General features: G+C 43.0%; 1 protein-coding gene across 1 annotated transcript in view; it reads right to left on the bottom strand.

The window, feature by feature from the left end:
* Nucleotides 1–24,392, bottom strand: part of MARCHF9 (membrane associated ring-CH-type finger 9) — a 33,396-nt gene that overhangs the window by 5,701 nt on the left and 3,303 nt on the right. The window contains exons 2-3 of the mRNA XM_007432649.2: nucleotides 5,270–5,425; nucleotides 3,387–3,579 (exon numbers count right to left, since the gene is read on the bottom strand). Of these exons, the coding sequence (XP_007432711.2) occupies nucleotides 3,387–3,579; nucleotides 5,270–5,425 (349 nt within the window). The remainder of the gene's footprint in view (nucleotides 1–3,386; nucleotides 3,580–5,269; nucleotides 5,426–24,392) is intronic.

Raw genomic sequence — 24,392 nt, 5'->3', positions numbered from 1 at the left:
CACTCATTTCTGTGTAAATATCGGGGGGGGGTTATTCTTTGTATAGAAATCAATGTCTCTTAAAGGTATGCATTATTAATTACAAATATTATTTAATTAAACAATAATTTAAATAATTAAAGGAGTCTGACTGAATTACTGCCAATGTCAATAACGATGATAAGGTAGGCCTTCAATTTAACAGGCTTTGGTTTAGAAGATTTTGGATGCAAAACACCAAATTTCATACCCACACTTTCTTGCATGCATCAAATGGCCATTTTACACAGGCTTAAAATCCACAAATTACAAAAAGTACTCTTGTCTAAATTCTTATTTGGATTTAATGGACATTTTGCTTTAATGGATGCCCCTTCAGCCCTGTCAGGTTGTGAAACTGAGGGTTTACTGTAACATTACCACTAATAATAATGTGGCAAGACTCATCAATAATTTTTTTTAAAAAAACTTGAATGCACCGCATTTATTTCTTTGTGTTGAGAGACCCAAATAGGACATGATGGCAGCAGTTTCATTCATACCCACTTCATCTGTGGAATAAAAGTAATGTTGCTCTCCAGAGACAGCAAAAAAGGTGCATGCATTAATACATGGACATGCCAAACCCTCCTCCGCCCAGAACCAACTTTCCCATCGTCTGAGTTCCCCAACCCCCTACCGTTTTATTTTCTGCTACTCAACCGTGTGCTAGAGAAGGACGAAGAGACGAAGCAAGAATCCAGCATTTTCCCTGTCCTCAAAAATTGGAAGTACTGTATTTTCTCTTCTCTTTTATTATATCCAAATAGTTTTGCTGCCATCATCTTTAGTAGGGGTAAAAAAGAATCTATCATGCATTTCTCTGAAAGTAAATCTGAAACTTTTGCACACCAATGCTTGTTTGCTTCAAAAGGAAAATAAACACTGCAGAAGGGCTGAAATTATTATTATTATTATGATTAATAATATTAATATTATTATTAATATTATTAAAATTAAGAGTTGACAGGGAATTCTGTTATAGCTTTGTTTCATATTTAAGAAGACCAGTGAACATGCTGAAGCACCAGGCACTCGAAGAAAAGCATCTTCTCTATCACTTTCAGGAACAACCACGTGACCAAACTGTAAAGTCACATGACCATTCCAGGAACCGTGATCCACAATTCCTCCGCAGCCTATATAGGCTACCAGATCGGGGTGGCCAAACTCTAGCTGATCATTACATGGTGTCCAAGAGAGTTTTGTGTAACTTTTTGCTGCCATCCAACAGTGGTCTGGATTCTTACAACCCGGATCTGGTCATCCTGCCCATGTGGTCTTGAAATAGTCAAGCCTCGTTCCCCCACCACAACACTACGCATGTTGCCTGCTTGAAAGTACTAGAATGGGAATTGTAGCATTTCTATCTGCCACGGATTTCAAGGGAGATGATTGGCTCACTTATGCCTGTCACGATGGACTATTTGGCACATAAGGGTAAAGCAGAAGTGAGGGGGAAGATGGAACCAGAAGGTTGTGCCATGGATGAGAGTGGGCAGCAGAGAAGGGTGGGGTGATTTGTAAACTAAACAATGACATGCCAGCCTAGATGACAGACGGTTTCTCCTTTCTCCAGCGATGGGCCATGTGTTCAGCTCTGAAGGCCTCAACAGAAATATTTTGCAAATTCTAAGTCTATGACTAAGTTGCATGATGTAGCATCATGCAGTTAATATTAGGAGTGTGCACGCGTCACAAGGAAAACTGCTTCTGGCCTCTCACAAGCACAGCTCCCCTCTGCTCCCCTTTAAAAGAGCCAAATCTTTTGCAGAAGATTTGGCTCTTTTAAAGGGTAGAAAATAGTAAAATATGCCACTGCTTTAGGAGTCTTAAAAAATAAAATATGCCACTGTTTTAAGAGTCCTCTGGGTTCCTTAAAGTAACAGCATCTTTTTTTTTTTTTTTTCAGGCCGACCCAGAAGCTTGAACAATGCTGGGCTCCTTTAATGACTGTTAGATGCACTTCTTAAATGTTCCTATAAAAGATAAGATCTCCAACTCGAGCTCAACTCTGGGGAATTCATAGATGTGTCCATGTAGTTTCTCTGGCAACAATATGGAAGCAGTTTGCCATTGCCTTCTTTCAGTATTTTTGTTTTTAATTTTACAATTTAGACTATACCTCAGAGATTTCCTGGTGGTCTCCTATCCAAGCCCTAACGAGGTCCAACCCCACTCAGTTTTTTGAGATCTGCTAAGATTGGTTAGGTGCTGCCACCTAGCTGGATAATTTTTCTATATTTTTAAAAAATTGAGTGTCTTTGTGTTTCTTTCTTTTAAGCACCCAAGTTCCTCCAGCTTTCTCTGGAAGTCGGAAATTTGGGAAACTAAAAGCCACTTTTTATTCTAAGCAAAGCTGACCTTGATCCTAGAAAAAGTAAAAGCAACCTCACAAATTATGCATAAGTCCTAAAATAAAAGGCAGTGGCTTTGGACACCGTGAGGAAGCCCTATGTTTTAAATCCCTTATTTCAGGCCGCAAATGCTCACAAAGAATCACAGTGTACATCCTGCCTTTGCTGGAACTGGAATTTTAGGACTGAGTTTAGGCGCTCTGAAAATTCTGTATGAAAAACATGCAGCTAGATTCTGTGTTGCATCCAAATTATGAAAATAATGCACACTGGTATGTTTGGGTTTATTTTTAAGAAGGGGAGAGGACCTTGGAACTACCCGATGAAAATCAGTTCATTGGTTCAGTCCCTGTCTCTTCTAGAATTATCCAGATATAATTATCCATCCATTTAGGGCTTGTGACTGGGATATAGATATATACGTATTTGTTCTGAAGATGAACTAGAGAGGTTGTAGAAGTTAACCCTCTGAATCAGAACCAGAACCAGCTTGGCACTGTCTGGAGGAGGAACAGAACACTGTAAAGTGATTTTCAAGATGCTGAGTTCAGAGTATGGCAAGTTTGCATAAACTGCAAACAGGCAAAGAACTCTAAACCTTCCAAGTTACTTAAAAATGCAAACGAGAGGACAAAAACAAAAACATGATAATGCATGGCAGCAAACTGTTGCAATCTCAAACTCAAGCAGACTGCAATAAAAACACGTCTGCCAGGGAGTACTTCCTCACTCTGCACACGCTGCCCGTCCTAATTGCATCCGACATGTCTCTATACGCTTAAGATAATTCCTAGGAGACAGTCCAGGAAACCTGAACTTCTTTAACGACTACAGTACAAATCTGCTAAAATCCACCCTAGTATTCCTTTCCTTTGAGTTTCACAGAAGAATCAGAGAACATGAGAAATGGCATCGGTCTGCCTGTGGCATCCTCTGTGCCACTGGAAGCAGAAACCTTCTCCGGTCACTCTCCAAGCAACGGGAGACAGCTGGGGAAAAGGAAGCTCTCACCTATGCAGACAATGTCCATGAAACCGTACATCCCGTAGCAGATCTGGAAGAGCAGGTCCTGCCGCTGCCACTTGGCTGAGGGGCTGAGGGACGACCATATCAGCCAGGAGATGCTGGCAATGAGGAAGAGGGAACCCAGGATGATGGCTGCAATTTGCACCTTTTCAATCACGGTCAGGGAAATTGCCTGCCACTGTAAGGAGAAAGCAAGCCAACAGGGTTAATCCTGGCTGGTACTCTTGTGGGGCTGATGGGCACCCCTACCCTGGAGGATGGAGAGAGTCCAAATCTGAAGAGGCCCATTCACCATAAAGGCCATGCAAGTCACCTTTGGGATTAGCAGAGTCAGCCTAATGCCGCTTTCTTTCCCATTCTAATTGCAAGCTCTCTTTGTGTTTCTTCTCTTTGTAGTACGGTGGGAGAAGCTGTGTCCCTCTGGAGATTGCTGAAGCACCATTCCCAGCATTCATCACTGGGGCGGCAAAGGCATTCAGCCACATCTTGAGGGTCGCCAATTCTGTATCCCTCCCCATCACACTGAACCCCTTGCAAACTTAAAACGCATTAATTCTGGAATGGGAGAGTGGTATTTCTTTGCACAAAAGTGAGAGCATACGTGTGCATACAGTTGATAAGGAAGTCACAAGCTTTGCTCTTATCCATCCCAAAGGGTGTATTTGGATCGTTTGATCATTTGGGAGGTTAGTCTGTGCCCATGAGAAGTTGTGGTTTTTGTTGTTGTGGGTGTTACACAATTAGGTTTAAGTATTATGGATCGGGGGTTGCACATATTGTTGTCGATGTTTATTTTTTCATGTTCTTATATGCTGTTAGTTGCTCAGAGTCGCTGTGGTGAGTTGGGCAGCCACACAAATTGCCTAAATAAATCAATACATACATATTTGCAACGTAGGTTGTTGCTTCATCTCTGCTAGTCAGCTTTCAGTGCTGGAGCCTGCTGCTCAACTCCTATATTCTTTGCACAGTCTTTTTTTACAAAAAAAACTCTTACAGTCCCTTCCACAAGAAAAGAGCAGGGTAGGGAGAGAGGAAGCAGGTTCCCTCTGAACAGCTTGTCCCTGGAGTTAAGGACAAGGATTGACGTTGCCAAGCAAATGGTCCGCCTGTGCATGACTCAGGACCAATTCATTTCTTTTGTCACTGCGGAGTCACTACATGCGACTTTCGCCTGTCACTTGGTACAGTTTTCCCCTCTCCATTCACCCCTTACACAGAGCTGGAATTCACCAGATGGGAGGCTGTGCAGAGAGAAGACTGAGTACCCAAAATTGACGGAGAGTGTTTTGCTATATCCTGACAAAAAATAAAGGTTATGTATAAAACTTCTCCGGCCCAAACATCGTCTGCCAGAGTCTTCGCACGTGCACAGGAGGGCACAGAGGTACGGGCGGATATTGCTTGATCTGCCAAGATCCCTTCCAGGGAGAGACTCCTGGTGGAGTTCTCCCCTGACTGCCTCTGCTGATCTATTTGGAGTAAATTTGACAGCTCCAAAGCTGAGCCTGCTCCCTCTGGGCAGCGTCTCCAGCAGGGTTTGGAGCTGTTAAGGGTAGTGCAGGGGCGAGGGAACGGGAAAGGCAAGAGGGAAGGGAGATGTACATCCAAGAACACAGACATTTCTGGGGAACCTTTTCATCTTGCCCCAAATCTCAGAGGGGAACAGGTGGAGTAATAGCTGGATGTGATGGTAACCCTGTGTGTGTGTGTGTGAGAGAGAGAGAGAGACAGAGAGAGAGAGAGGATGAGTGTGTAAGGCACACGGGCCAGAGGCACTTTGCCTTCCATCCCCTGCTCTTGATCCCCCTACCTCCCCCTCCAACTACTGGCCTGTTCCTAAAGTTTAGCCTCCAGGCAGGGCTTACCTGCAATGGATTCTTTGTGCTAATGGCTAAGACCTGGTACTTGAAATAGCACAGCTCACAGCTCCAGGAGCCCCTCTCACTGATCCAGCGAATCAGACAAGGCTGGTGGGTGCAGCGGACGGAACCATCACAGCGACAGGGGCTTAGCAGCTCCCCCTGCAAGAAAAGACAGTCGGAAGGGTTACATTAAAGCAGGGCCTCCTTTACCGCTTACAGCAGAAGAGCAGACCCTGTGGTCCTGTGGCTGGACTCCTAGTCCCAGCATCCCTGATAATGATCCAGGCTAGTTGGGGATGATGGGAGTTGGCATCTGGTGCCATCCGGAAAGCTACCATTCCCCATTTGTAACCTATACCCTATCCCTCTCATGCCTTGGATAACACTGCCCATCATCCCAAGCACACCCAGGACCAATCTAAACTTAATCTAAACGATTTCCTTAAAACCCACCAAGAGGATTCAGGGCCATAAGGCCCATCTCTAGGCTGGCTGTCCATTAGCCCTGTTTCATTTTTTTTAAGTGGCTTGTTAGTTCTACCTGCTTAATGTGCTGCTAGGCGAACTAGAAGAGCAATTAGCATCAATATTTCAGACCCGCTTGCAGGAAGTATTAATGATGTGTTATGGATATAAGCCTCAGAAAGGAAATTGCTGTGGGTTCCTGTCAAATGGAGGACAGGAGCACAGGGGTCACCAACAGTTCTCTCATCATATTTCAGATACGACTGATCATCTTCTGAATCCCATTACTCTGAGCATAGCAACAAAGAGGGGATGAAGTAAAAAAGACCAGAAGCCATTGATTGGAGTCATCCATTTGCAAAGCAAAAATCTCTCTCTCTCTCTCTCTCTCACACACACACACACAAACACACACATTTATTTACTTAAGCTGCTGGGCACTTTTACTCTGAAGAAGAATAGATGTGATGGATCTCTGCTGCATTCCATACCAGCATCCTGTTGAAAAATACCTCCTAACATATCAACACACAGAGAGATATGACAACAGTTATTGGACCTCAGAATTTAGATGTAGGAGCCAGAGATTTTATTGGGGATGGCTACACAGATATGCCTTTACTACACAGGTACCACACAAATGATCACACACACGTACACAAATTTATAGTTTACTAATGTTGTCCACAATAATAATGGATAACAGAAATGAAGCAGAAGAATTATAATTAAATTTAGAATCATGTCTTACATGCTCTGAAGGGGGGGAAAGCCTCCCCTTTCAGAGCCACAAACTATTGGAAAGAAAAGCACTTTTGAATAACTCAGTGACTGACTGAATTACTAAATCCCTCTGCGGAATTTGTGAAAATCTAGGCTTATGTTCTGCTTCAGATACATAGGAAGATGAGGGACAGGATAAAGGGTAAAGGGGAACAAGATATGGAAAGAGAAGGGAGGGTATATATTTCCATTTGTCAACAGGGCGAGGAGTTAAAAGCTTCAGGTCAGAAGAGCAATTGCTGTTTCAGGCACACAGTACAGTCATAGCACAGGTGAAGTCTAATTGGTTTGCAAGTAGAATATGAATTCCATGTGCAGTCATACATCATAGCAGCACAAGAATATACTGCATCTTGTCTACCAACACGAGGAAGCCAGAACTAACTCTGGCTTCTCATTAGGCACACGATGCCATGATGTTAGGCTTACGCGAAGCCTCAAAGAGGCCCTTGAAGAATGCACCTTCAGTGAAGCACCTGTTTGAAGCCATTCTGCCAAGCAAAGTTGCACCCCACTTTTAGGTGTTGTAAGAGAGCCACTGCAGTGAATCAGCTGCTTGGTTAATCAGGGTCTGGAGTTGGCAACTCTGCAAAGTGGTATGGCTTCATACAGCCTAGCACACATATTGTAATGCATGTTTCTAGCTTGGGTTCTGGAGGCCTCAAGAATGCCTCCTTCTGTACATTTGTGAAGGATAACTCTATTTATGGCTATTAGACATGATGGTTACACATTACCTGCATTTTCAGGGTTAAAAACTTCTCATTGCCAGTTGCTGCAGATCATGAGTTCCACCCATGTCCTCTTTGTAGTGTCTGGCTGGCATTTGGTTAGGAACAGGATGCTAGACTAGATGAGTCTCCAGTTTGGCCCAGCACAGCACTGCTGCTTCTCTTATTTCTCCTTGTATAATAAGAATGATCAGGTGTGGTCCTATTTTTTGCGCGCCTCTAATTGTGGTTTGATTACTATCCCGCCTTTCATCTGGCATCTCAAAATGGCATCCACAGACCTTCTTCCTCCAATTTTAGCCCTGCAGCAACCACTCTGTGAAATGTGTTGAATGGAGAGAGGTGATCTGGCTCCAAGCTGCTTCATGAGCTTCTACAGCTGAGAATGGACTTGGACTTGAATTTCCTTGGTCTCTTCCAATTCACTAACCTTCACACCACACAGACACACTCAAAGCTTCCTCCATAATAGTGCTTTCCTGCTAACTTTTATTCTAAAGAAAGGCGAATGCACCAGTTTGCCTCTGAATTTTAGCCAGTTAGTTACAATCCTTAGGCTTTCAGGAAGACCCAAAGTAGCACCTCTGGCTTAAATGACACTGGCTTTACTTGCATTCTTTCTCACCTATCAGTTCCATTGAATTATATCAGGGTCATAATACTTTATCATTATTCTCACTTTATCTTACTTTAAACTGTAGGTAGCTTCAAAAGTCTGCAAAAAGAGCAATACACAGTATACACATTTTACAAATAAAATGCTATAATCAAGTGGTGCCAAAACACACAGATTTCATATTTTCTAAGAAAAAAGAAAATGTTGTAGGGGAACCAGTCTAAGCAGTCTTGGGAAAGCTGTCAACTTGATGTGCCTTATGTGGGAAGTATGAACCAAAGATAAATTTATAAATTTATAAAAATTTATAAACATAAATTGGGCTTCAGCTCCTCACCCGTCCCCCCCCCCGCAAACATGGCTGCCTTTGTCCTGAACCCATTCAATACCAGACTTGTAGCTTGATGCCTTCCCGGCTGGATAGCAAAAAATCATGGGAGTGAACACGTCTGGAAGGAACCAGCTTGGAAAAGCAGTCATATTCAACCTCAGTCCGCCCACGTAATACCACTACTTCATGAGCTGCACTGGCTCCCATTGGCTTCCAAATGAAACTGAAGGTGATGGTTATTGCTTATTGCAGAGGCGTACAGAGATGGCCTTGAAGGAAATATGCAGGTGGCAACTATGAGGTAGACATGAATTTCGCTTGGAAAAACAGGAAGGCATGAAAAAACGCTCAAGACTGCCCTCATCTTAACACGCTTTGCTATAGGAGGGAGGGAAGGAGAAAAACTGTTAGGTTTTCAAGATTCTGTTATTATAGCCTAAATCAATAAAGTTCTAGTATTTCTTGTGGTATCTGTTTCCTGAGCTGATCCACCTTGGAGGGCTGACACCTATGAAGCTCTACATAGCACAGACTGGGTTACTTGTGGAACTGACTTTCTCTGATTTTCTGCTCATTCCACGTACTCTAATAGGATAGAGGCATGACTTTTCCATTGTGGCTCCTGCCCCCTGATATGACCTCTCCCTACCTTCCAACGTACAGGTGGCCAAGACCTTGTTGCATTTTAGAAAGGCATTAAAAATGTGGTTCTTCCCTCAGGTGTTGGGGCCAGGATGATAGGAGATCCTGGCTTGTGAGGTGTAGTGTATGTTGAGAGTTCTTGATATCTCATAATTATTGTTGTTGCACTTTTAACTGTAATTGCATTTTTGGTTTTTATAGATGTATGCTGCCCAGAGTCACGTTTATGTGAGTTGGGCAGCCATATACATTTCATAAATAAATGAATAATTTTTGTCAAGTCATGTATTTATTCTTGACCAACTGTTTGGTTACCACCACAAACACACTAAAGGATCATGCCTTCCTACTTTACAATTGTTCAGAATGAACTCAAAGAAAGCAATCTGTAAGTCACTCCTGTATCACAGCAACTGGCCAACCATTAGCCCTGTTCCTTCCATCCATGAAATAAGGGGGTCAGGCATTCAAAGATGTTGCATAAACCTCAATACATGTTATGTATCTGATCTGGAACTTGGAATACGGAAGGTGCTAGATCATGCAGAAGCTCAATCATGCACATTCTTGAATGCCCAGCTTAGAGTTGATCACAAAGTTTGGAGGACAAGGTGGCACTATATTGACCTTACAGAAACTGACCAGAATTATAGTTGAATCTCAGTATAACTAGGAATAACCTGAAGTTAAGGGCAACATGGACCACACACAATTCTCCTTCCAATAGATTGTTCCCACCTCTTACTGCCCATTACCCAACAACTATAGCTTCACTCTACCCAGCAACAGGGCCAGCCATGAGAGGGGCATAGTGCCTTCTTCCTATCTGCAACCATCACTACCCAGCTGAACACATGAATACAGCTGTTGTCATCCAGATAAGTCTTACTACTTCTCTTGAGGCCGAGGGTAATCTGTGTCTAATGAAATCAAATTTAATTAAATGGGAAAGTCAAATGTTACAGTGCAATTTTCATAATTATTCAGCTCATGTTAGGGTTGGTTGCAGAATCTGACTGATAAAAAACCCACAACTTCTCGGCATCTCCTCCCTCCTCTTACTACTCAAATCATTAAAGCCTCTGATACAAATGCTAGAGACACAGAGCCTTTTCACACATTACTCAGCAGCAAACTCCAGTTTGTTCCTAAAAATATACTTGATGAGCAGCTGCAGATATCGCTGTGGCTTCCTAACGAATGTATGTTTGCAAACTTAAGTTTGCCCCTATTTATTTTTCACACTTTGTTTCTCCAAGGAAACATCAAACAGAGCCTTTCCCACCTGGCACCTTGTAGATGTGTCAGGACTGCAAACCCCCAAATTCCTAGCCAGCCAGTCCAAGGCACAGACTGTTACTAAGATGATTAACTTGTGTCTCAGCTTTGTACATTTCAGTTGTGCTGATGATGGTGACAGTGTTCACGTAAGGCAGTGTTTCTATTAGAACGGTGTAGTTTTTTTTCTGTTCAAAGGATGAAAATCTGTTCTGAATCCCTTGGCTCCATCTCAAGGGTTGGACTTCTATACACACAAAACGCCTCCGGGTAGAAAGCAGTGAAGTAGGGAGGCTAAGCTTCTTCCTGGCATGGCGTCCTCTACAAGCAAAACTCCATATAGCTGCTAAACGGCAGTAAGGAGGCAGAGAAAACTCAAATGGTTATCTAGATTTTGGCAACCCAAACACAGCTTTATTACAGTCATAGACCAGCATAGGGCGACCCAAATCTGGTAGCCATATGACAGCTGCTCTCAAGGATTGAAGGTTAGCACGTGCTGCTGGTAAGGCATTGCATATAGGCTACATTCGAAAGAGTAGCCCCTCCTTTCATATCTTCAGTCTTGGTGAGCACTGGGATAAAACTGAAGATCTATCCTACCAGCGCTAAACATCTCTGTACAATTAGGCTCAAAAATATGTGAACATGGATTTATCTTTACCTGGACATACATATGGTTATTTGCATGTCGTTACAAAGGAAATGTATGCAGGCAGGAAAAAAAAGAAGGCTGGGTAATAATGTTTTGGGTTCTCCCCACATCTCCTAAGCAATGAGGAGAAGTCAAGACAGTTTGTAGCATAGGTTTTGTCCTGAGGAAAGAGAGGATTAGAATTTAGGGCATTTTTGCAATATACAGGCTGAGCAGCAGGTATTCTGCAAGAAGGGAGCACATTGGCAGGCATTGCTAGCCCAATGACATATCAGGCTTGGCTGCCAAAGTTTATTCCAGCTCTACAAGCCAAACTGGCACTTCTCGATCTCGCTTTCCACACAGACTGTAGGTTTAAAATTGGCAAGCCAAGTTCAGCCGCTTGCAGCAGGCTTATTTTCCAGTTTCCCAGAAAAGGCCATGACCCACTCATGGCCACTGCTGTCCATTCATGACCAAGCCACACCTCTAGACGGGGAGATGAAGAGCGTCTTGATTCCCAGCAGCCTATCCAGCTCTTCATTCGTAAAGAAGACAGCTTTCACTGAAAGGATTTTTTTTAATTCATTATTTTTAACCCCTCTGTGGAAATATGTCTTGGTTCTCTCAAACATCATCCTCGGTAGCTGCCAATGGGCAGAAGGGAAAGGGTGTCTTTGATGCATTTATACCTATACGATGATTCACATCAATTGTTCACTGAGCCAATTTTAAGCTGTAGGATCCCTATGTGATGACAACCACTTTGCTTAGCTATATATGACACAGGCTCTGGTGGTATAATGGGATCCATTTTACACTACAGGGAAAATTACTCCAATCGCTGTTACTACCAATTTCCACCAGTCTTCCACACTCCCCTTTAGTTTCAGCTTCTCTGTGCTCACAGGCAGAGACAGGCCATCAGCCTCCTCTGTCTGCTAAATGCCAGTTGGAATTTACCTCCCCCCAGCACAGCCATGCAAGAGAGACGGAAGCTCAAAACCCCTGCCACCCTCATATGAAGCACGTATGCCAGTGGACAATACTTCTCACTGGCAAGATGTGCCCAGGATTCATCAGCCAATTCATGCCAGGAGTGTTCTATCAGCATGGAGGGATATTGTAATCGGCAATTTCACGGCTAGCTAATTCCTTTTGCTGCTGCCTTGTTCACCCTCATTCACATATGTGTGCTCTGCCTCTCTATCACAAATGCACACACATACATTTACTGAGAGAACCTTATGGCTGCTGAAAATGGAAGGGATGTAGAAACCAGTGGCGGGAATAGGTCAGGGGCTCACAGGATGGCATACACTTGTTGCCCTGCTTCGTTCAGCTGTCCACCTCAGATTCTGTCCTGTCAACACACCTAGATGCTAGGGGGCTTAATCCAAGGCATATCCAGGGTCTTCTACATCCAACAAAGGACCTTTAGCTGCTCAAACTTGGGAACACCAAGTTGAATAAAAATAAAGCAGGGAAAATGCACTGAGGTCAGTTTAATACCGAGACACCATCACAGATGCCATGTTTGCTATGAGGATGCTGATATATGTAGTGAAATCCTCCCCTCCCATGGAATGTCACTTCTTGGGACAGAACAGCAGATATCAAAGGTAGGAGAAAACACTAGAGGATGACCATTGTCTAGACCATGCTCTATAATCCATGCCAAGGCTTGACACAGGCCCTGGTTTGGCTTAAGGTAAAATAAGACCCTTGTCAGCTTCAGCAATCCTTCCAGGTAGTCCACTATTCTTCTCCCCCTAAGTCTCAAGGTAGGATAAGATTGCAGAGGCTCTTCTATGGCCCCAAAGTGAATTCAATGCTTTGAACTGGTAATAACCTGGCAGCCCCCCAAAACTAGCGATCATGGTTCTGTCTCTCCCTCTGAAACCTGCATGAGTGGTTTTCAGTCCAGGAAGTACAAGGAGGCTGGAATCCTCCTGTCCACTGCTAGGTTTGATGGTGGGAGCTTGCAAGCCAGAGGCAGACCCTTGAATCAGAGCCTCAGCCACTCAGCCAGAAGCACGGGTTTAGTTACTGGCAAAGGAAGCAGGCCGGGTTCTGAGGGTTCGTATCAGTTGACATGGAGGATCCCAGATTTTTTTTTTTGGTTCTTGGCAACATGCCCCAGGTACTATGCCTTTAGTGGCACCTGTACTTTCCTCACCCTCACCAGAGGGAGGAAGCAGACAAGTGAACAGCTGGATTGTTTACAAGGATGCTGCCGGAGCCTCATTGCCGGAGCCAATGCCAGGGGTTGGGATTAATTCAAGAAGGAAAAGCAAGTGAGCGCATTTCTTGTCATTTGCTAGTGAGGAGCAGCCACAGGAGAATCCATTGGCCCTGCAAATCTGCCTCCTGCATGTGGTGCTGCTGCGTACTGCCTGCCCGCCTCCAGGCCAATCCAACTGAGTTCTCCTCTTCCACCTGAAGAGAACACTAAGGATTCAGTCCACAAAACTGTGGGTAGCCCACCAGGATCCGCAACAACTACCTCAGCAAGACTTTTGCTGCAGGGCTTTGGCCCTCCTGTAGCTAGTGGCATGGCTCACACACTCGGTGGACTGCCACTGAGAATCAGACCCGCCTTGCTGATCAAGCAGCTGTTTGTATGCAGAAGATCTCAGGTTCCACTGAGGCTTCTGCAGAGGGCTGGGAAAGGTACGACTCCCATAGAAGTTCGAGAGCCTCCATCAGTCAGTTTAGATGGCCAAGAGTCGGACTCGGGGCAAGACAGTTTGCTGTTTTCCTTATGGGTGTCAGAAAGGCAGCGGGGTGGGGGTGGGGTGGGGAGATCAAAGTCTTTACTTAGGGATTTAGAGGCACAATGTTGTGTACACTTGTTTTCCTTGCTTCTCTCATGCAGCAATGAAGAGCCAACGCATTAGCAATGGTCTGCAAGTCTTAAAGCCTGACCACTGAAAACCTTGTTCTGTTCTTCCTTTGGTTTCTAAAATTTCACAGGCACACACATCTGCCAAGACAATTAACTAATTAATTTTACAGGCAAGCAAACAATAACATTCTGCCTCGAGATTTAGGGATTTTAAAAATGAGAATTTTCAGGATGCGCCATTCTCTCAGTTCTCCAATATGCACTTAAATGGTACACTGTACAACCGGAATAAACATTGCCATGATGATGATGATGATGATGATGATGATGATGATGATGATGATGATGATGATGAACTTCTGTAGCAAAATGGGGGATAAGTGCAGCTTTTACTCCGGGTCTTCTCCAACGTTGGTCCAAAATTCTGTCCACTAAATGGAAGGCGGGCAGATTTGACACTTGCAGGAACTACTTTACTTTTCAGTAGAACCCTGAGATTCCCCATCTACAATTTCCTGAAATACACTGGCAGAGAGCTAGGAAACAGGGAGCATGACTCTATATACAAACTTAGCTCAAAACTGTGAATCAAGTTAATATATCCTTTTGAAAAATGGCACTCCTAGCTTTTCCACAAGCATACTTTTTCCTCCCCAACATCCACATTTAGGAGGAAAAAAATGCTTCTAAGTTGCTACTGCTAGAGAATTAGTTACCAAAAACCCTGACCAATCCAGTGCAAATCAGCTAGAGATCTACCAACAAATTCCAATAAATCTCTTCCTTACTGCTGTTCTATATTACACTGATTTTGTTCTCATGTTATTGTGAGACACAGCTGCTAGTAAAAAGAAAAAAAAGAAAGAAATGTGGTTGGCCTCAAACCACAGTTATATATTCTGTCAATAAATAACCACATGAAGAAAAATCATGTTCAGTGTCCAGCTGTCAGCATTATATATGCATGTCTGGCAGCTGCACACAGGCATGATCTCACTAAATTTAGTCCTTAGTATGTGTGCCAAGCCACAGATCTTATGACTGCAACCTAGCCTTCCACCATACAGGCAATCTTTGGGTTATGATGGCAATTGGGACTGGGAACTCTGTCGCTAAGCAGCGCAGTTGTAAAGCACAACACCATGTGACCATATTGCTTAGCGACAGCAATTCTGGCAGCTCCAGTTGCTGTTGTCAAACGAGGACCACATGGGTCATTAAGCGAGGACCTCATGTGATCACGACTTCCAACTTCCTACTGGCTTCCCCATTGACTTTGCTTGTGGGAAGCTGGCAGGGAAAATCAGAAATCACGATTGTGACCCTGGCTTGCTGTGATGTCATAATCGCGAGCTGGGTGCTGAGTGCCTGGATCACAATCACGTGACTGTGAGGACGCTATGATGGCTGGAACTCCAAGGACTGGTCATAGGTCCCCCTTGATCAGCACCGTCGCAAGTTTGAACAGTTGCTGAATGAACAGTCATAATCCAAGGACTACCCGTATTGAATAGATTTTGGTGACCGCCGCAGTACAGCAATAACACAGTCCTGCATTTCAGCACTTGCTTGGCAGCCACAAGTGGCAAGAAATTGCATGCAGAATGCAGGAGTGAAATTCCATGCAGGTGAGGTGAGAAAACACCAACCCTCAACATAGGAATCAGCAGTCTGATCATCATCATCTTCCTCTTCTGCAGTGTTGCAGCTGTTGTCTTCTTTATGTTATAATAATCTTGAGTCATAACACTGTGGTACAACGGATGGAAGATTAGCCTGACGCTGAATATTTTTCTTCTTATGTATTTTTCAGCAGTAATCACACACCAACTGCTTTAGAATCAGCAAGAATAGCAAGAGTACAGGGACAACTTCAGAATCAGGCCACTGTTTTAGACCATGCAACAGCAGGGCCTGATATACCTCACCGAGGAGTTGAGTAGTGGTGCACATACAACTTGACGATAGTCAGCCCCTTAAGCAAAGAGCTGTCCCTTCAGTTCCTCGCAAGCTGTTTGGCACTAAATACATGTTAAATGGTAGTAAAGCAAGCTGTCACTCAGTGCCTGTAGTCATATTGTTTCTCTGCCCCTACAGTCTTGTTCCATGGGACCAAATCCAAAGTCATCTGGAATCATAAGCCATATAATGGAAACAAAACACATGGACACGATATGCCATTTGCCTGAGTAACTGAAAACCCAAATGTCCCAACTTCACTAGCCTGTGGAACAACCAACTGGATTACAAGCTTCACAAGAACTTACTTTTTTTCTGTACCTTTTTAGGCAAGAAGACAGTAAAGAAATAAATAATAACGTATATTATGATCTACTTACATGACCCATTTGATCCCAAAGTCACCCACAGGCGGCTCATGGAAAGTAAAATCAAAGTGCCAAAGGTCAACTCAGTTATGGGAACAGACATTGTAATTAATTTATAGGTGAAAAAGTGCAGCAAAGTTCACACTGCGCATCTTCCAAAACGCACTGTTACCTTGGAATGCAGAAAGGTTATATTCTTATTAATTCCATGAAGTGACAGCAGCAGCACTTCAATACGTTTTGGAGCTACTAATTGGATTGGGTTTCAGAAAAAAAGATTTCCATGTTTGATCTTTTACTGATTTTGGTCTTGTGAGAAAAGCAGGACATAACAATTAGTGTAATTAGAAAATTCCATGTTAGGAGAAATACTTTAGAAGAGTGAGAAATTAATACTGACATTGACATAATCATGACAAATATGGCCTTGATGACAATAAGTGTCTAGGCAGCTTTAACTTAATTACCTAACACCACAAGATTCCAGAACAAGTTAAGCAGAATCACAATAGCTGGAAAAGAGGAATTCTTTCACAGTGTTTGGCACGTAAATAAACTCATTAAAAGTCACAATGAAAACTGCAGGTGAGTGATAGGAGACCCAGAGATCTTACAATCCACATCATAAGTGGCAGAGGACCAAAGCACTAATCACAGGGAAAGCACAGAGGACAAAGGGGGAAAGAGAATAAAGGAGGGCAGAGAGAGAGAAAGATGAAGATGATGATGGAGAAGGGGGAGGGGGAGGGGAGGGGAGGGGAGGGGGGAGGAAAGAGAGTGAATAAGCTACTGCCAGTTCTGGCTTCACCCACTTTAGGCTTCAGATTCACCCATCACTGATTTCCTGATTTATGCCCCCAGAGATTTCCCTCTCCCTGGAAATTTAGTTCTTGACATACAAAAGATTTTCCATCCCTCTTTTATTTTTGCCTTGCTTCTGCAGTTTTGCTTCAACCATTCTCCTATACTGTGTTCTCTATTCAGATTATGCCTCCTAACATTCCCCACCTTTATTCTCTTTTTGTTCCCCCTTTTCAGCATTCCACCCCAATGTCCCCATGGCTTTTCAAGCCAATGCTACCCTCTTTACTAGATCAATGTTTTGTCCTACTTCTCCTTTCTGGCTCATTTTGCCTGTCCTGAACCTGCCCTGAGATCAGCTAAATCAACGGCAAGGGCAGATTTGTCTTCTTGTCTCTCTCCCATGACATTAAAGTGGGTGGCATAGCTGGACCAAGAGAGGTGGAAGTTTGGAACCATTTTCTAGACAGGAGGAATCTGAGGTCTTTCGGCACCTTGGATCTGCTCATGACTGTGGAAGGGGACTTGATTCAGTAAGTTTCAGCACAGACATTTGGATCCACTTGTTTTTGGAGAGAGAGTTCTTCTTAGTGCAGGGCTGCCTGAAAGTATTACAAGGGGATCAACTCCTCCTGTGAGGTAGCCAAGGACCTTTCAAGTTCTGATGAGCTCCTGTTTATCAGCCAGTTTACCCCCACTTCTCTGCCATCAAGCAACTTCACCCATCACACCAGAAAAACAAGCATTGGTTACAAGGCATTTTGCATGTGCTCAAAGGCATCCCCTTCTTTCTAGATTGAATCCTGGCACAAAGAACATATCCTGGGTCTAAATCTTGATTGATTTAGTCCTTATCAATTGGTTAGCCAAGCCTTCAACAGGGACAGCTCTGCATGAGCTGGGAAATGTCTCAACCATTGCCAGAAGCCAGTAGGATAAGTCAGCCCTACAATTAAAGTGACATTTCAGTGTGCACTGTGCCTCTCCAATGACTCATTCCTTCGCTAGACTCCATTCTCTTGAAAGCCTCTGGCACTACAGCAAATACAGTCCAATGAGCTCAAGAAAAGACCTCTCACTGGGCACATGGCTATGCCACCTGAAACAGGAAGGACCCAAATCAGAGGCTCCAATAGTGGCAAAGGATACTTTAGGTATCTTGTTGGGACTTAGGCCATCGTGCACTAAAATAACAGTAACCACCACAGTTCAGAAGCAGGAATGAAGATTCATCAATTAGGAGGATGGAAAGTATGTTGGACAGCATAAAAATAATTTCTATATGTTCTGAAATGATAAAGCAACCATGTATTTATGTATCAAGGCAACCTGAGCTTCAGTATCTGGTGGTGAACCACTATCACCTTTACTAGCAATTTCCATTTCAAATGGTTCTGGTGAAAGTACTGAAATGATTCTGACAAAAGGCTAACCAACTAGTCAATCAGCAAAACCCAAGATAATTTTCTTCTGAAATTCATTAAAATTTTGAATCATATGTTTTGTCCCAAAGGAGACACTCCCACTTGTTCCTCCCAAGAACCTTTATGGAGAGGGAAAATGAGCTGTGATTCATCTGCTTCATGTGCAAAACCCATGGGCTTATTACTAACAAACCACCTTTTAAGAAGACCCCTCTTGGGGTCTGAATCTGGTCAGCCATGGGGACTAGGAGTATGGCCAGAGCAGACTGGACAAAGGCTTACAATGCCTTAGTTAAATATTAAAGAACTGCTTTCCTAAATCAGAGCCAGGTCACTCATGCACTATTCTGTACCCAATGGCAGCCAGGTAGAGATTTCAAATAGTGCATATGGATGAAGGCTTTCCTCCACTCTTTTTGGTATTCAAAGACATGGTGCCTCTGGGTGAAAATTAAGAGGTACAACAGCAAAGAAGATAAAAAAGGATACAAGTTTACATATCACATCCCTATGCTAATTTACATCTGCAGATGCCAGTTTAGAAAATATAGTTTAAATCAGTGTTTCCCAACCTTGGTAACTTTCCAATGCATAGGCTTCAACTCTCAGAAGTCTCAGCAATTGCCACGCTGGTTGGGGAATGCTGGGAGTTGAAGCCCACAAATCTGGAAGAAAGCCAGTGTAGAGTGGTGATTAAGGTTTTGGACTATGAGTGCAGCAATTCAGGTTCAGGGTGACTTTGGACCACTCTGAGCTCCTGAATGAAAAGCAGGATATAAATTTAATAAAGAAAGAAAGAAGTTGCTACGATTGGGAAACTGGATTAAATCAAAATCCAATGTATATCTCACCATAGTGGGAAGATTCTAAGTAGGAGCTGTCCAGGTGCTGACTGTTGAAAGGTAATGTTAGGCTGCTCCAACCTCCCTTCTAATGGTTCTTATTCTTAAATCGGATTTGAGTCAAACAGACTCTCAAAGAGAGGACTCTCCTTTGTAAACTGGAATACATGCAAACTTCCTGCATGAGCAAGGTCCATTTAATTATGGGGTTAATAATCATGATGCAATATAGGTGTATGGAATACAGGTAGTCCTCAACTTATGACCACAGTTGGGACCAAAACTTCTGCCACTAAGCAATACAGTTGTTAAGTGAGCCACACCCAATTTTACAACCTTTTTTGCTGCAGTCGTTAAGCGAATCATATGCTTATTAGGCAAATCCGGCTTCCCCCATTGACTTTGCTTGTTGGAAGCCCTCTGGAAAGGTTGCAAATGGTGATCATGTGACCCTGGGACACTGCAACTGTTGTTAAATACATGCTGGTTACCAAGTCCCCAAATTTTGATCACATGACCACAGGGACAGTGTGATGGTTGTAAGCCACTTTTTTCAGCGCCACTGTAACTTTGAACAGTCGTTAAACAAATGGTCGTAAGTCAAGAACTACCTGTATGCCTAATCCCTACCAAACCAAACAAAATAAAGAAGCCATCTTAGTTAACTGGCCTCATTGTTGCACCTTATGGAAGTTGATTGCATTTCCTAATTACCACTAGATGGGTTTTGAGTTTGATTTTAGTGATAAAAAAGTAGGATAGACATTTTATAAATCAATCAATCAATCAAGTAGATCAGCCTTTTTCCAATCCTATGCCTTCAAAGTGTGAGGGACTGTAACTCCTACAATTCACAGTCCAAACAATGCTGCTTGGCACACTTGTTGCCTGTGAAACTGTGAGCCAGTTTGGTCTAGTGGTGAAGGCACCAGGCTAGAAAGCGGGAGACTATGAGTTCTAGTCCCACCTTAGGCATGAAAGCCGGATGGGTGACTTTGGGCCAGTCCCTCTCTCTCAGCCCAACTCACCTCACAGGGTGGTTGTTGTGGGGAAAATAGGAGGAGGAAGGAGTGTTAGGTATGTTCTCGCTGCCTTGAGTTACTTATAAAAATAATAAATGCGGGTTTAAAAATCTTTAAAAAACCCCTACATCATCTGATGTCACTTAGAAATGTTGATTCTCTCTGCACCATCACAACCTCCCCAAAGGGACGGATTCTGCTAAGTCCTGAAGCTATGTTTCTGAAAACCAAGAATATGAAGTATCACTCTAGCTGGCCTAACTGAACCCTAGGAGCCCTTCCTCTCAGCTTAGTTTTCCTTCCACCTGACCCTTTTACCATTATAGAGGAAACAATTGAAGGTGCCTTTTAATGGGAAATCTTGCTCTCTAAAGCTCAGCTAGAGTTGCTGGGGTATGTAGGTTTGATGGGTCAGGAAGCAACATTGGATAGTCCTGCTCCTTGGTTACCACACATTAGGAAGGCATCAAGTTGGTCAAAGTTGGTTGATTGCTATTACATTACTTCAGATGATTTACAGCTGCAATCCCTAAAGATCACCTTCTTCTGAATGGACTTTCAGAAGTCCATTTCAGTGGTGGCATCTAGATTACAGATCTCCCTCCCTAGGGGAGCTTGGTTGGTCCATCCTTTGTTGCCTTTATAGTCTGAATGTGCTTGAATGTTTGATTCCAACAGATGGGCTTCACACATTGTACTAAGCCATAATGTGGTTTGTTTGATTTTGGGTTGGTATTATTGTTGTACAGTTCCAACTATTGTGGATGGCAAGTCATGGCTTATGGATTAACTTTCTCTGATATTGTTTTTATTATTTGAAATTTGGATGGTTTTATCTCATTCTGTTGGCTATTATGCTCTTCTTCAAGTTGCTGTTTTATTGCCATCTCTGTTGATCCTATACTAATGTTGGATGAGAGGGCTTGTGGCCAAAAGTGAGATAAAAACTTTAAATAAGCAATAAATAAATAAGGAGCTCAGCCTGGTATACACAGATCTGCTCCTATCCATTCTATCATTTCAGTAACGAACTGTAAAATATATGAAGCTAAGATAAGGGGCAAACATTGGGGTCTGCAGACCATATGTAACCTACCAGTGTCCCATCAGCAGCTCCAGAGCTCTCCAAAGTGAGTAAAGCCAAGAATGTCTGTCCTTTCTTTCACTGGGGGCAGCACTGGGGTGTATGTTAAAAGGCAATATACACTTCATAAGCTTTATAAGCTTTATAATAACACTTCATAAGCTTCATAAGCTTAAGGCACCTGTGTTACCCCTTAAAACACTGAACGTGGGTATTTTCAGAGTGTGTCCCACAGTGTGCCAGGCAAAGTTGATGCAGCTCTTGAGCTGACTGAAGTTGCATTCAGCTGGCTAAGAAATAGCCCCGAGCTTAAGGTCTTCTAATGAGCTTGATGGCCAAATCAAAATTTGCACATGAGTTTCTGACCTGGGAACAATATTTCCCTGGAGGTTATTGGTTCATTATTATACATTTGGGCAGGGAATCTTCTCCATCTGGCCTCAGCAGAACCCAGTTAAGGCACTAGAATAGAAATAATAAGATTTCAGTCCCATAAATGTATACATTTATATCCCAAGTCTGCTTCCCAGAGCCATCTAATAAGCACATAAAAAGATAAGCAGATCTGGAATCATGTATGAAGCACTTTAGGCTTTTTGGAGACGTGCAGAAGTGCACAAATAAATAATGTGGTAAGATTCTGTACTCCCAAAATCTTTACCAGGATCCCAAGTTCATATTTTTAATCTACAGCCATAATTCAGCATACTCACATATTTATATGCCTGGGAACGCTGAGTGAGAATACTGAAAGCAGACTAAAAATGAAAAAAGTGGGATAGAAAGAAATTCCAGAAATTTATAATTGTGATGTGGGTTTTCTGAAGTTTCAAACTGGAAAATTTCCTATAGAGACTAGGCTAATTTGCACCAGGCAATCTGCACTGGAAAACATCCAGTTTCCATTGAAAAAGTTTCTGCTGAGACTAGTCACTTGACAAAAAGCATAATTACATTTCGAAATGGCTAAACTTGCCCAATACTGTATTTGTTGTTGTTGTTAAACTTATGAAATGGAGTATTTTCTGCAGAAAAATCAAGCACTTGAAAAATAGACATGTTACATTGTTGGATATTTTGGAATATGCACAGCCCCTACCCATGACTTCTGGCTGTCCAGAACCTCTTACAATATTGATAGCTAGGAATGAGTGAATCCTTGGATTGAATCAGGTCTACCACAAACACATGGTTTGCAGTTTTGGTCTCTGCAGAGAATAGAAGAGCAGAAATCAAGCATTTCTGTTATCAGTAACTTACATTTAGATGGGGAGAAATTATGAAAAGAACACGCCACTGATATGAGGGTGGCAGAGAGAGGGACAACTGATTTTTGGTTGGAAGTGGGTGTGGCAGGGATTGTCTGTAGATCAGGACAGAAACATCTGCTGTCAACATGGTGAAACAACCTGTTTACTTAATCCAGTATTGTCTCCTTTGAGTGAATGAAGATTTCCAGAATCTCAGCTGGAAGGCAGACTTTTCCATCATCTGCTACCTTTTCATTAGACATGCCAAGAGTTGAACTTGCCATGAGCTGAACTACAATGGTCTCTTCCCTAAACTGTTCCAAATGCTAGGTGGTGATGGTGGTGGTGGTGGTGGTCATCATCATCATCATCACCATTATTATCAAGTAAAGCCTAAAAATCAAATACTGTTCATCTATTCTACAGTCTGATACACCTGCTGAATGCCCCAAGAACTTTAAGGTGTGTTTTTTGAGTGGTGCTGAACTTCTATATGACTTTTTAATAATTCCAAGAATATCTTCCACTTTCAGCCCTCCCCTGAAGCCAGCAAATTTCAGGCAACTCTTCTGAATCAATTGCAGGCATTGCTATTGCTCCTAGCAGGCCTTTCAACCTTTAATTTATCCTTTTTGCTAAGCAGAGGGCTACTTCATACATTATGCAGAGGCAAACCCAGGTCTGCCACCAAACGTGCACTCAACAGGGAGCTTATGGCCAGTCATAGTTCCCCGACAATGTGCATGTGTAGATATGTGAGTGTGTACATGTTATAAATAGGTGATGCAATGTCTGTTGCATGCACTATTTTATACTTGGGAACAAGTCTCAAAAATATCATGAGGGAATCAAGCCAGATAAACACTACCGTGAGGCACCGTAACTCACTTTATGTGCTCCAAATGCATGTACAGCAGAAACAAAACTGAACACAGTAGTGTTTTCAAGAGTCGAGGCACTTAGGCTATGGGAATGGGAAAAAAGGAGCTGGATCAATTTGATCTTTGCAGCATAATCCCTCAGGGAGGTTCTCTACCCAAACCCTCTTGGAATCAAGGGGAGCTACACAAGGACGCTCTTGTTTCATCATGTGATGTCACTTCAGCTGGACGCTACCCTTTATTAACAAGTGGGGGGGGGGCTGGGGGAAGAACCTGCCACTTGATGCCTTTATAGTTCAGCCTTTGGTATGTTTGCCCCCTATCATTATTTCACATGCTGCACAATTGAACCTAGGGAGAAAGAAAAGTCTGGAGCTAATCCTGACTCAAATTAAGAAGAGCTAATGAAGGCAGACTAAGGCAGATTAAGAGTTAGAGGACTCATTCATATCATGTACCCCAGGCTCCTCCAAGGTGGGGGGCCTCCAGTTGTGTTGGAGTGCAGCTCTCCGTCTCCTAGGCAACATAGGCTTTGCCCTGCTGGGTATGTGATAGGAGTTATAGTCAGTACATCTGGAGAGCTCCAGCTTGCAGAAGATTAAGTTTACATTCATATGACTGGCCACATGGAAATAAGATCACATGCATGCACATGTGGACCCACACAACAAACTTGAGGCAGAGTATGCCCATATGCTTATCAAAAAGCAAAATATGTCTCTGCTCTCCTCCTAACTTCAAATTAGGTCTCGGGAAAGTGCATAACTACTTAGAAATGAGAATTTGGTTTCACATACACATATATTTGCTAGCTTGAGGGAATACATAACACACCAGGAAGCATGAGGTAGAGGAGACGCCAGCACAGCACTTCTGCCTATATAAGCATGGTGCACATCCACATGAGCCCAAAGACAGATGTGCAAATACTCAGATAGTTCCCAAATCTAAATACATAGAAAGGGAGAGGCAAAGGAAAATGTATGCCTCATTGCGTGAGCATAGTTTTACCAACATACTTTGAAGCACATAAAAATGCAGTCATGGTTTGCATGGGTTCATCAGGAGCTTTTATCTGAGCAACAGGCATACAAAAGTGCATGAATACATTAGTTTATTTACCTCCCTCTAATTTGTGAAAAAGAAATCAGGGTGGTTTTTCACGCC

This window comes from Python bivittatus, unplaced genomic scaffold, assembly GCF_059951505.1.
Source record: "Python bivittatus isolate LINGU-HERP-01145 unplaced genomic scaffold, Pbiv_v1 ctg000220_np1212, whole genome shotgun sequence".
NCBI classification, from domain to species: domain Eukaryota; kingdom Metazoa; phylum Chordata; class Lepidosauria; order Squamata; family Pythonidae; genus Python; species Python bivittatus.
The sequence above is the reverse complement of the archived record's forward strand: the minus strand, read 5'-3'. Positions and strand labels throughout refer to the sequence as shown.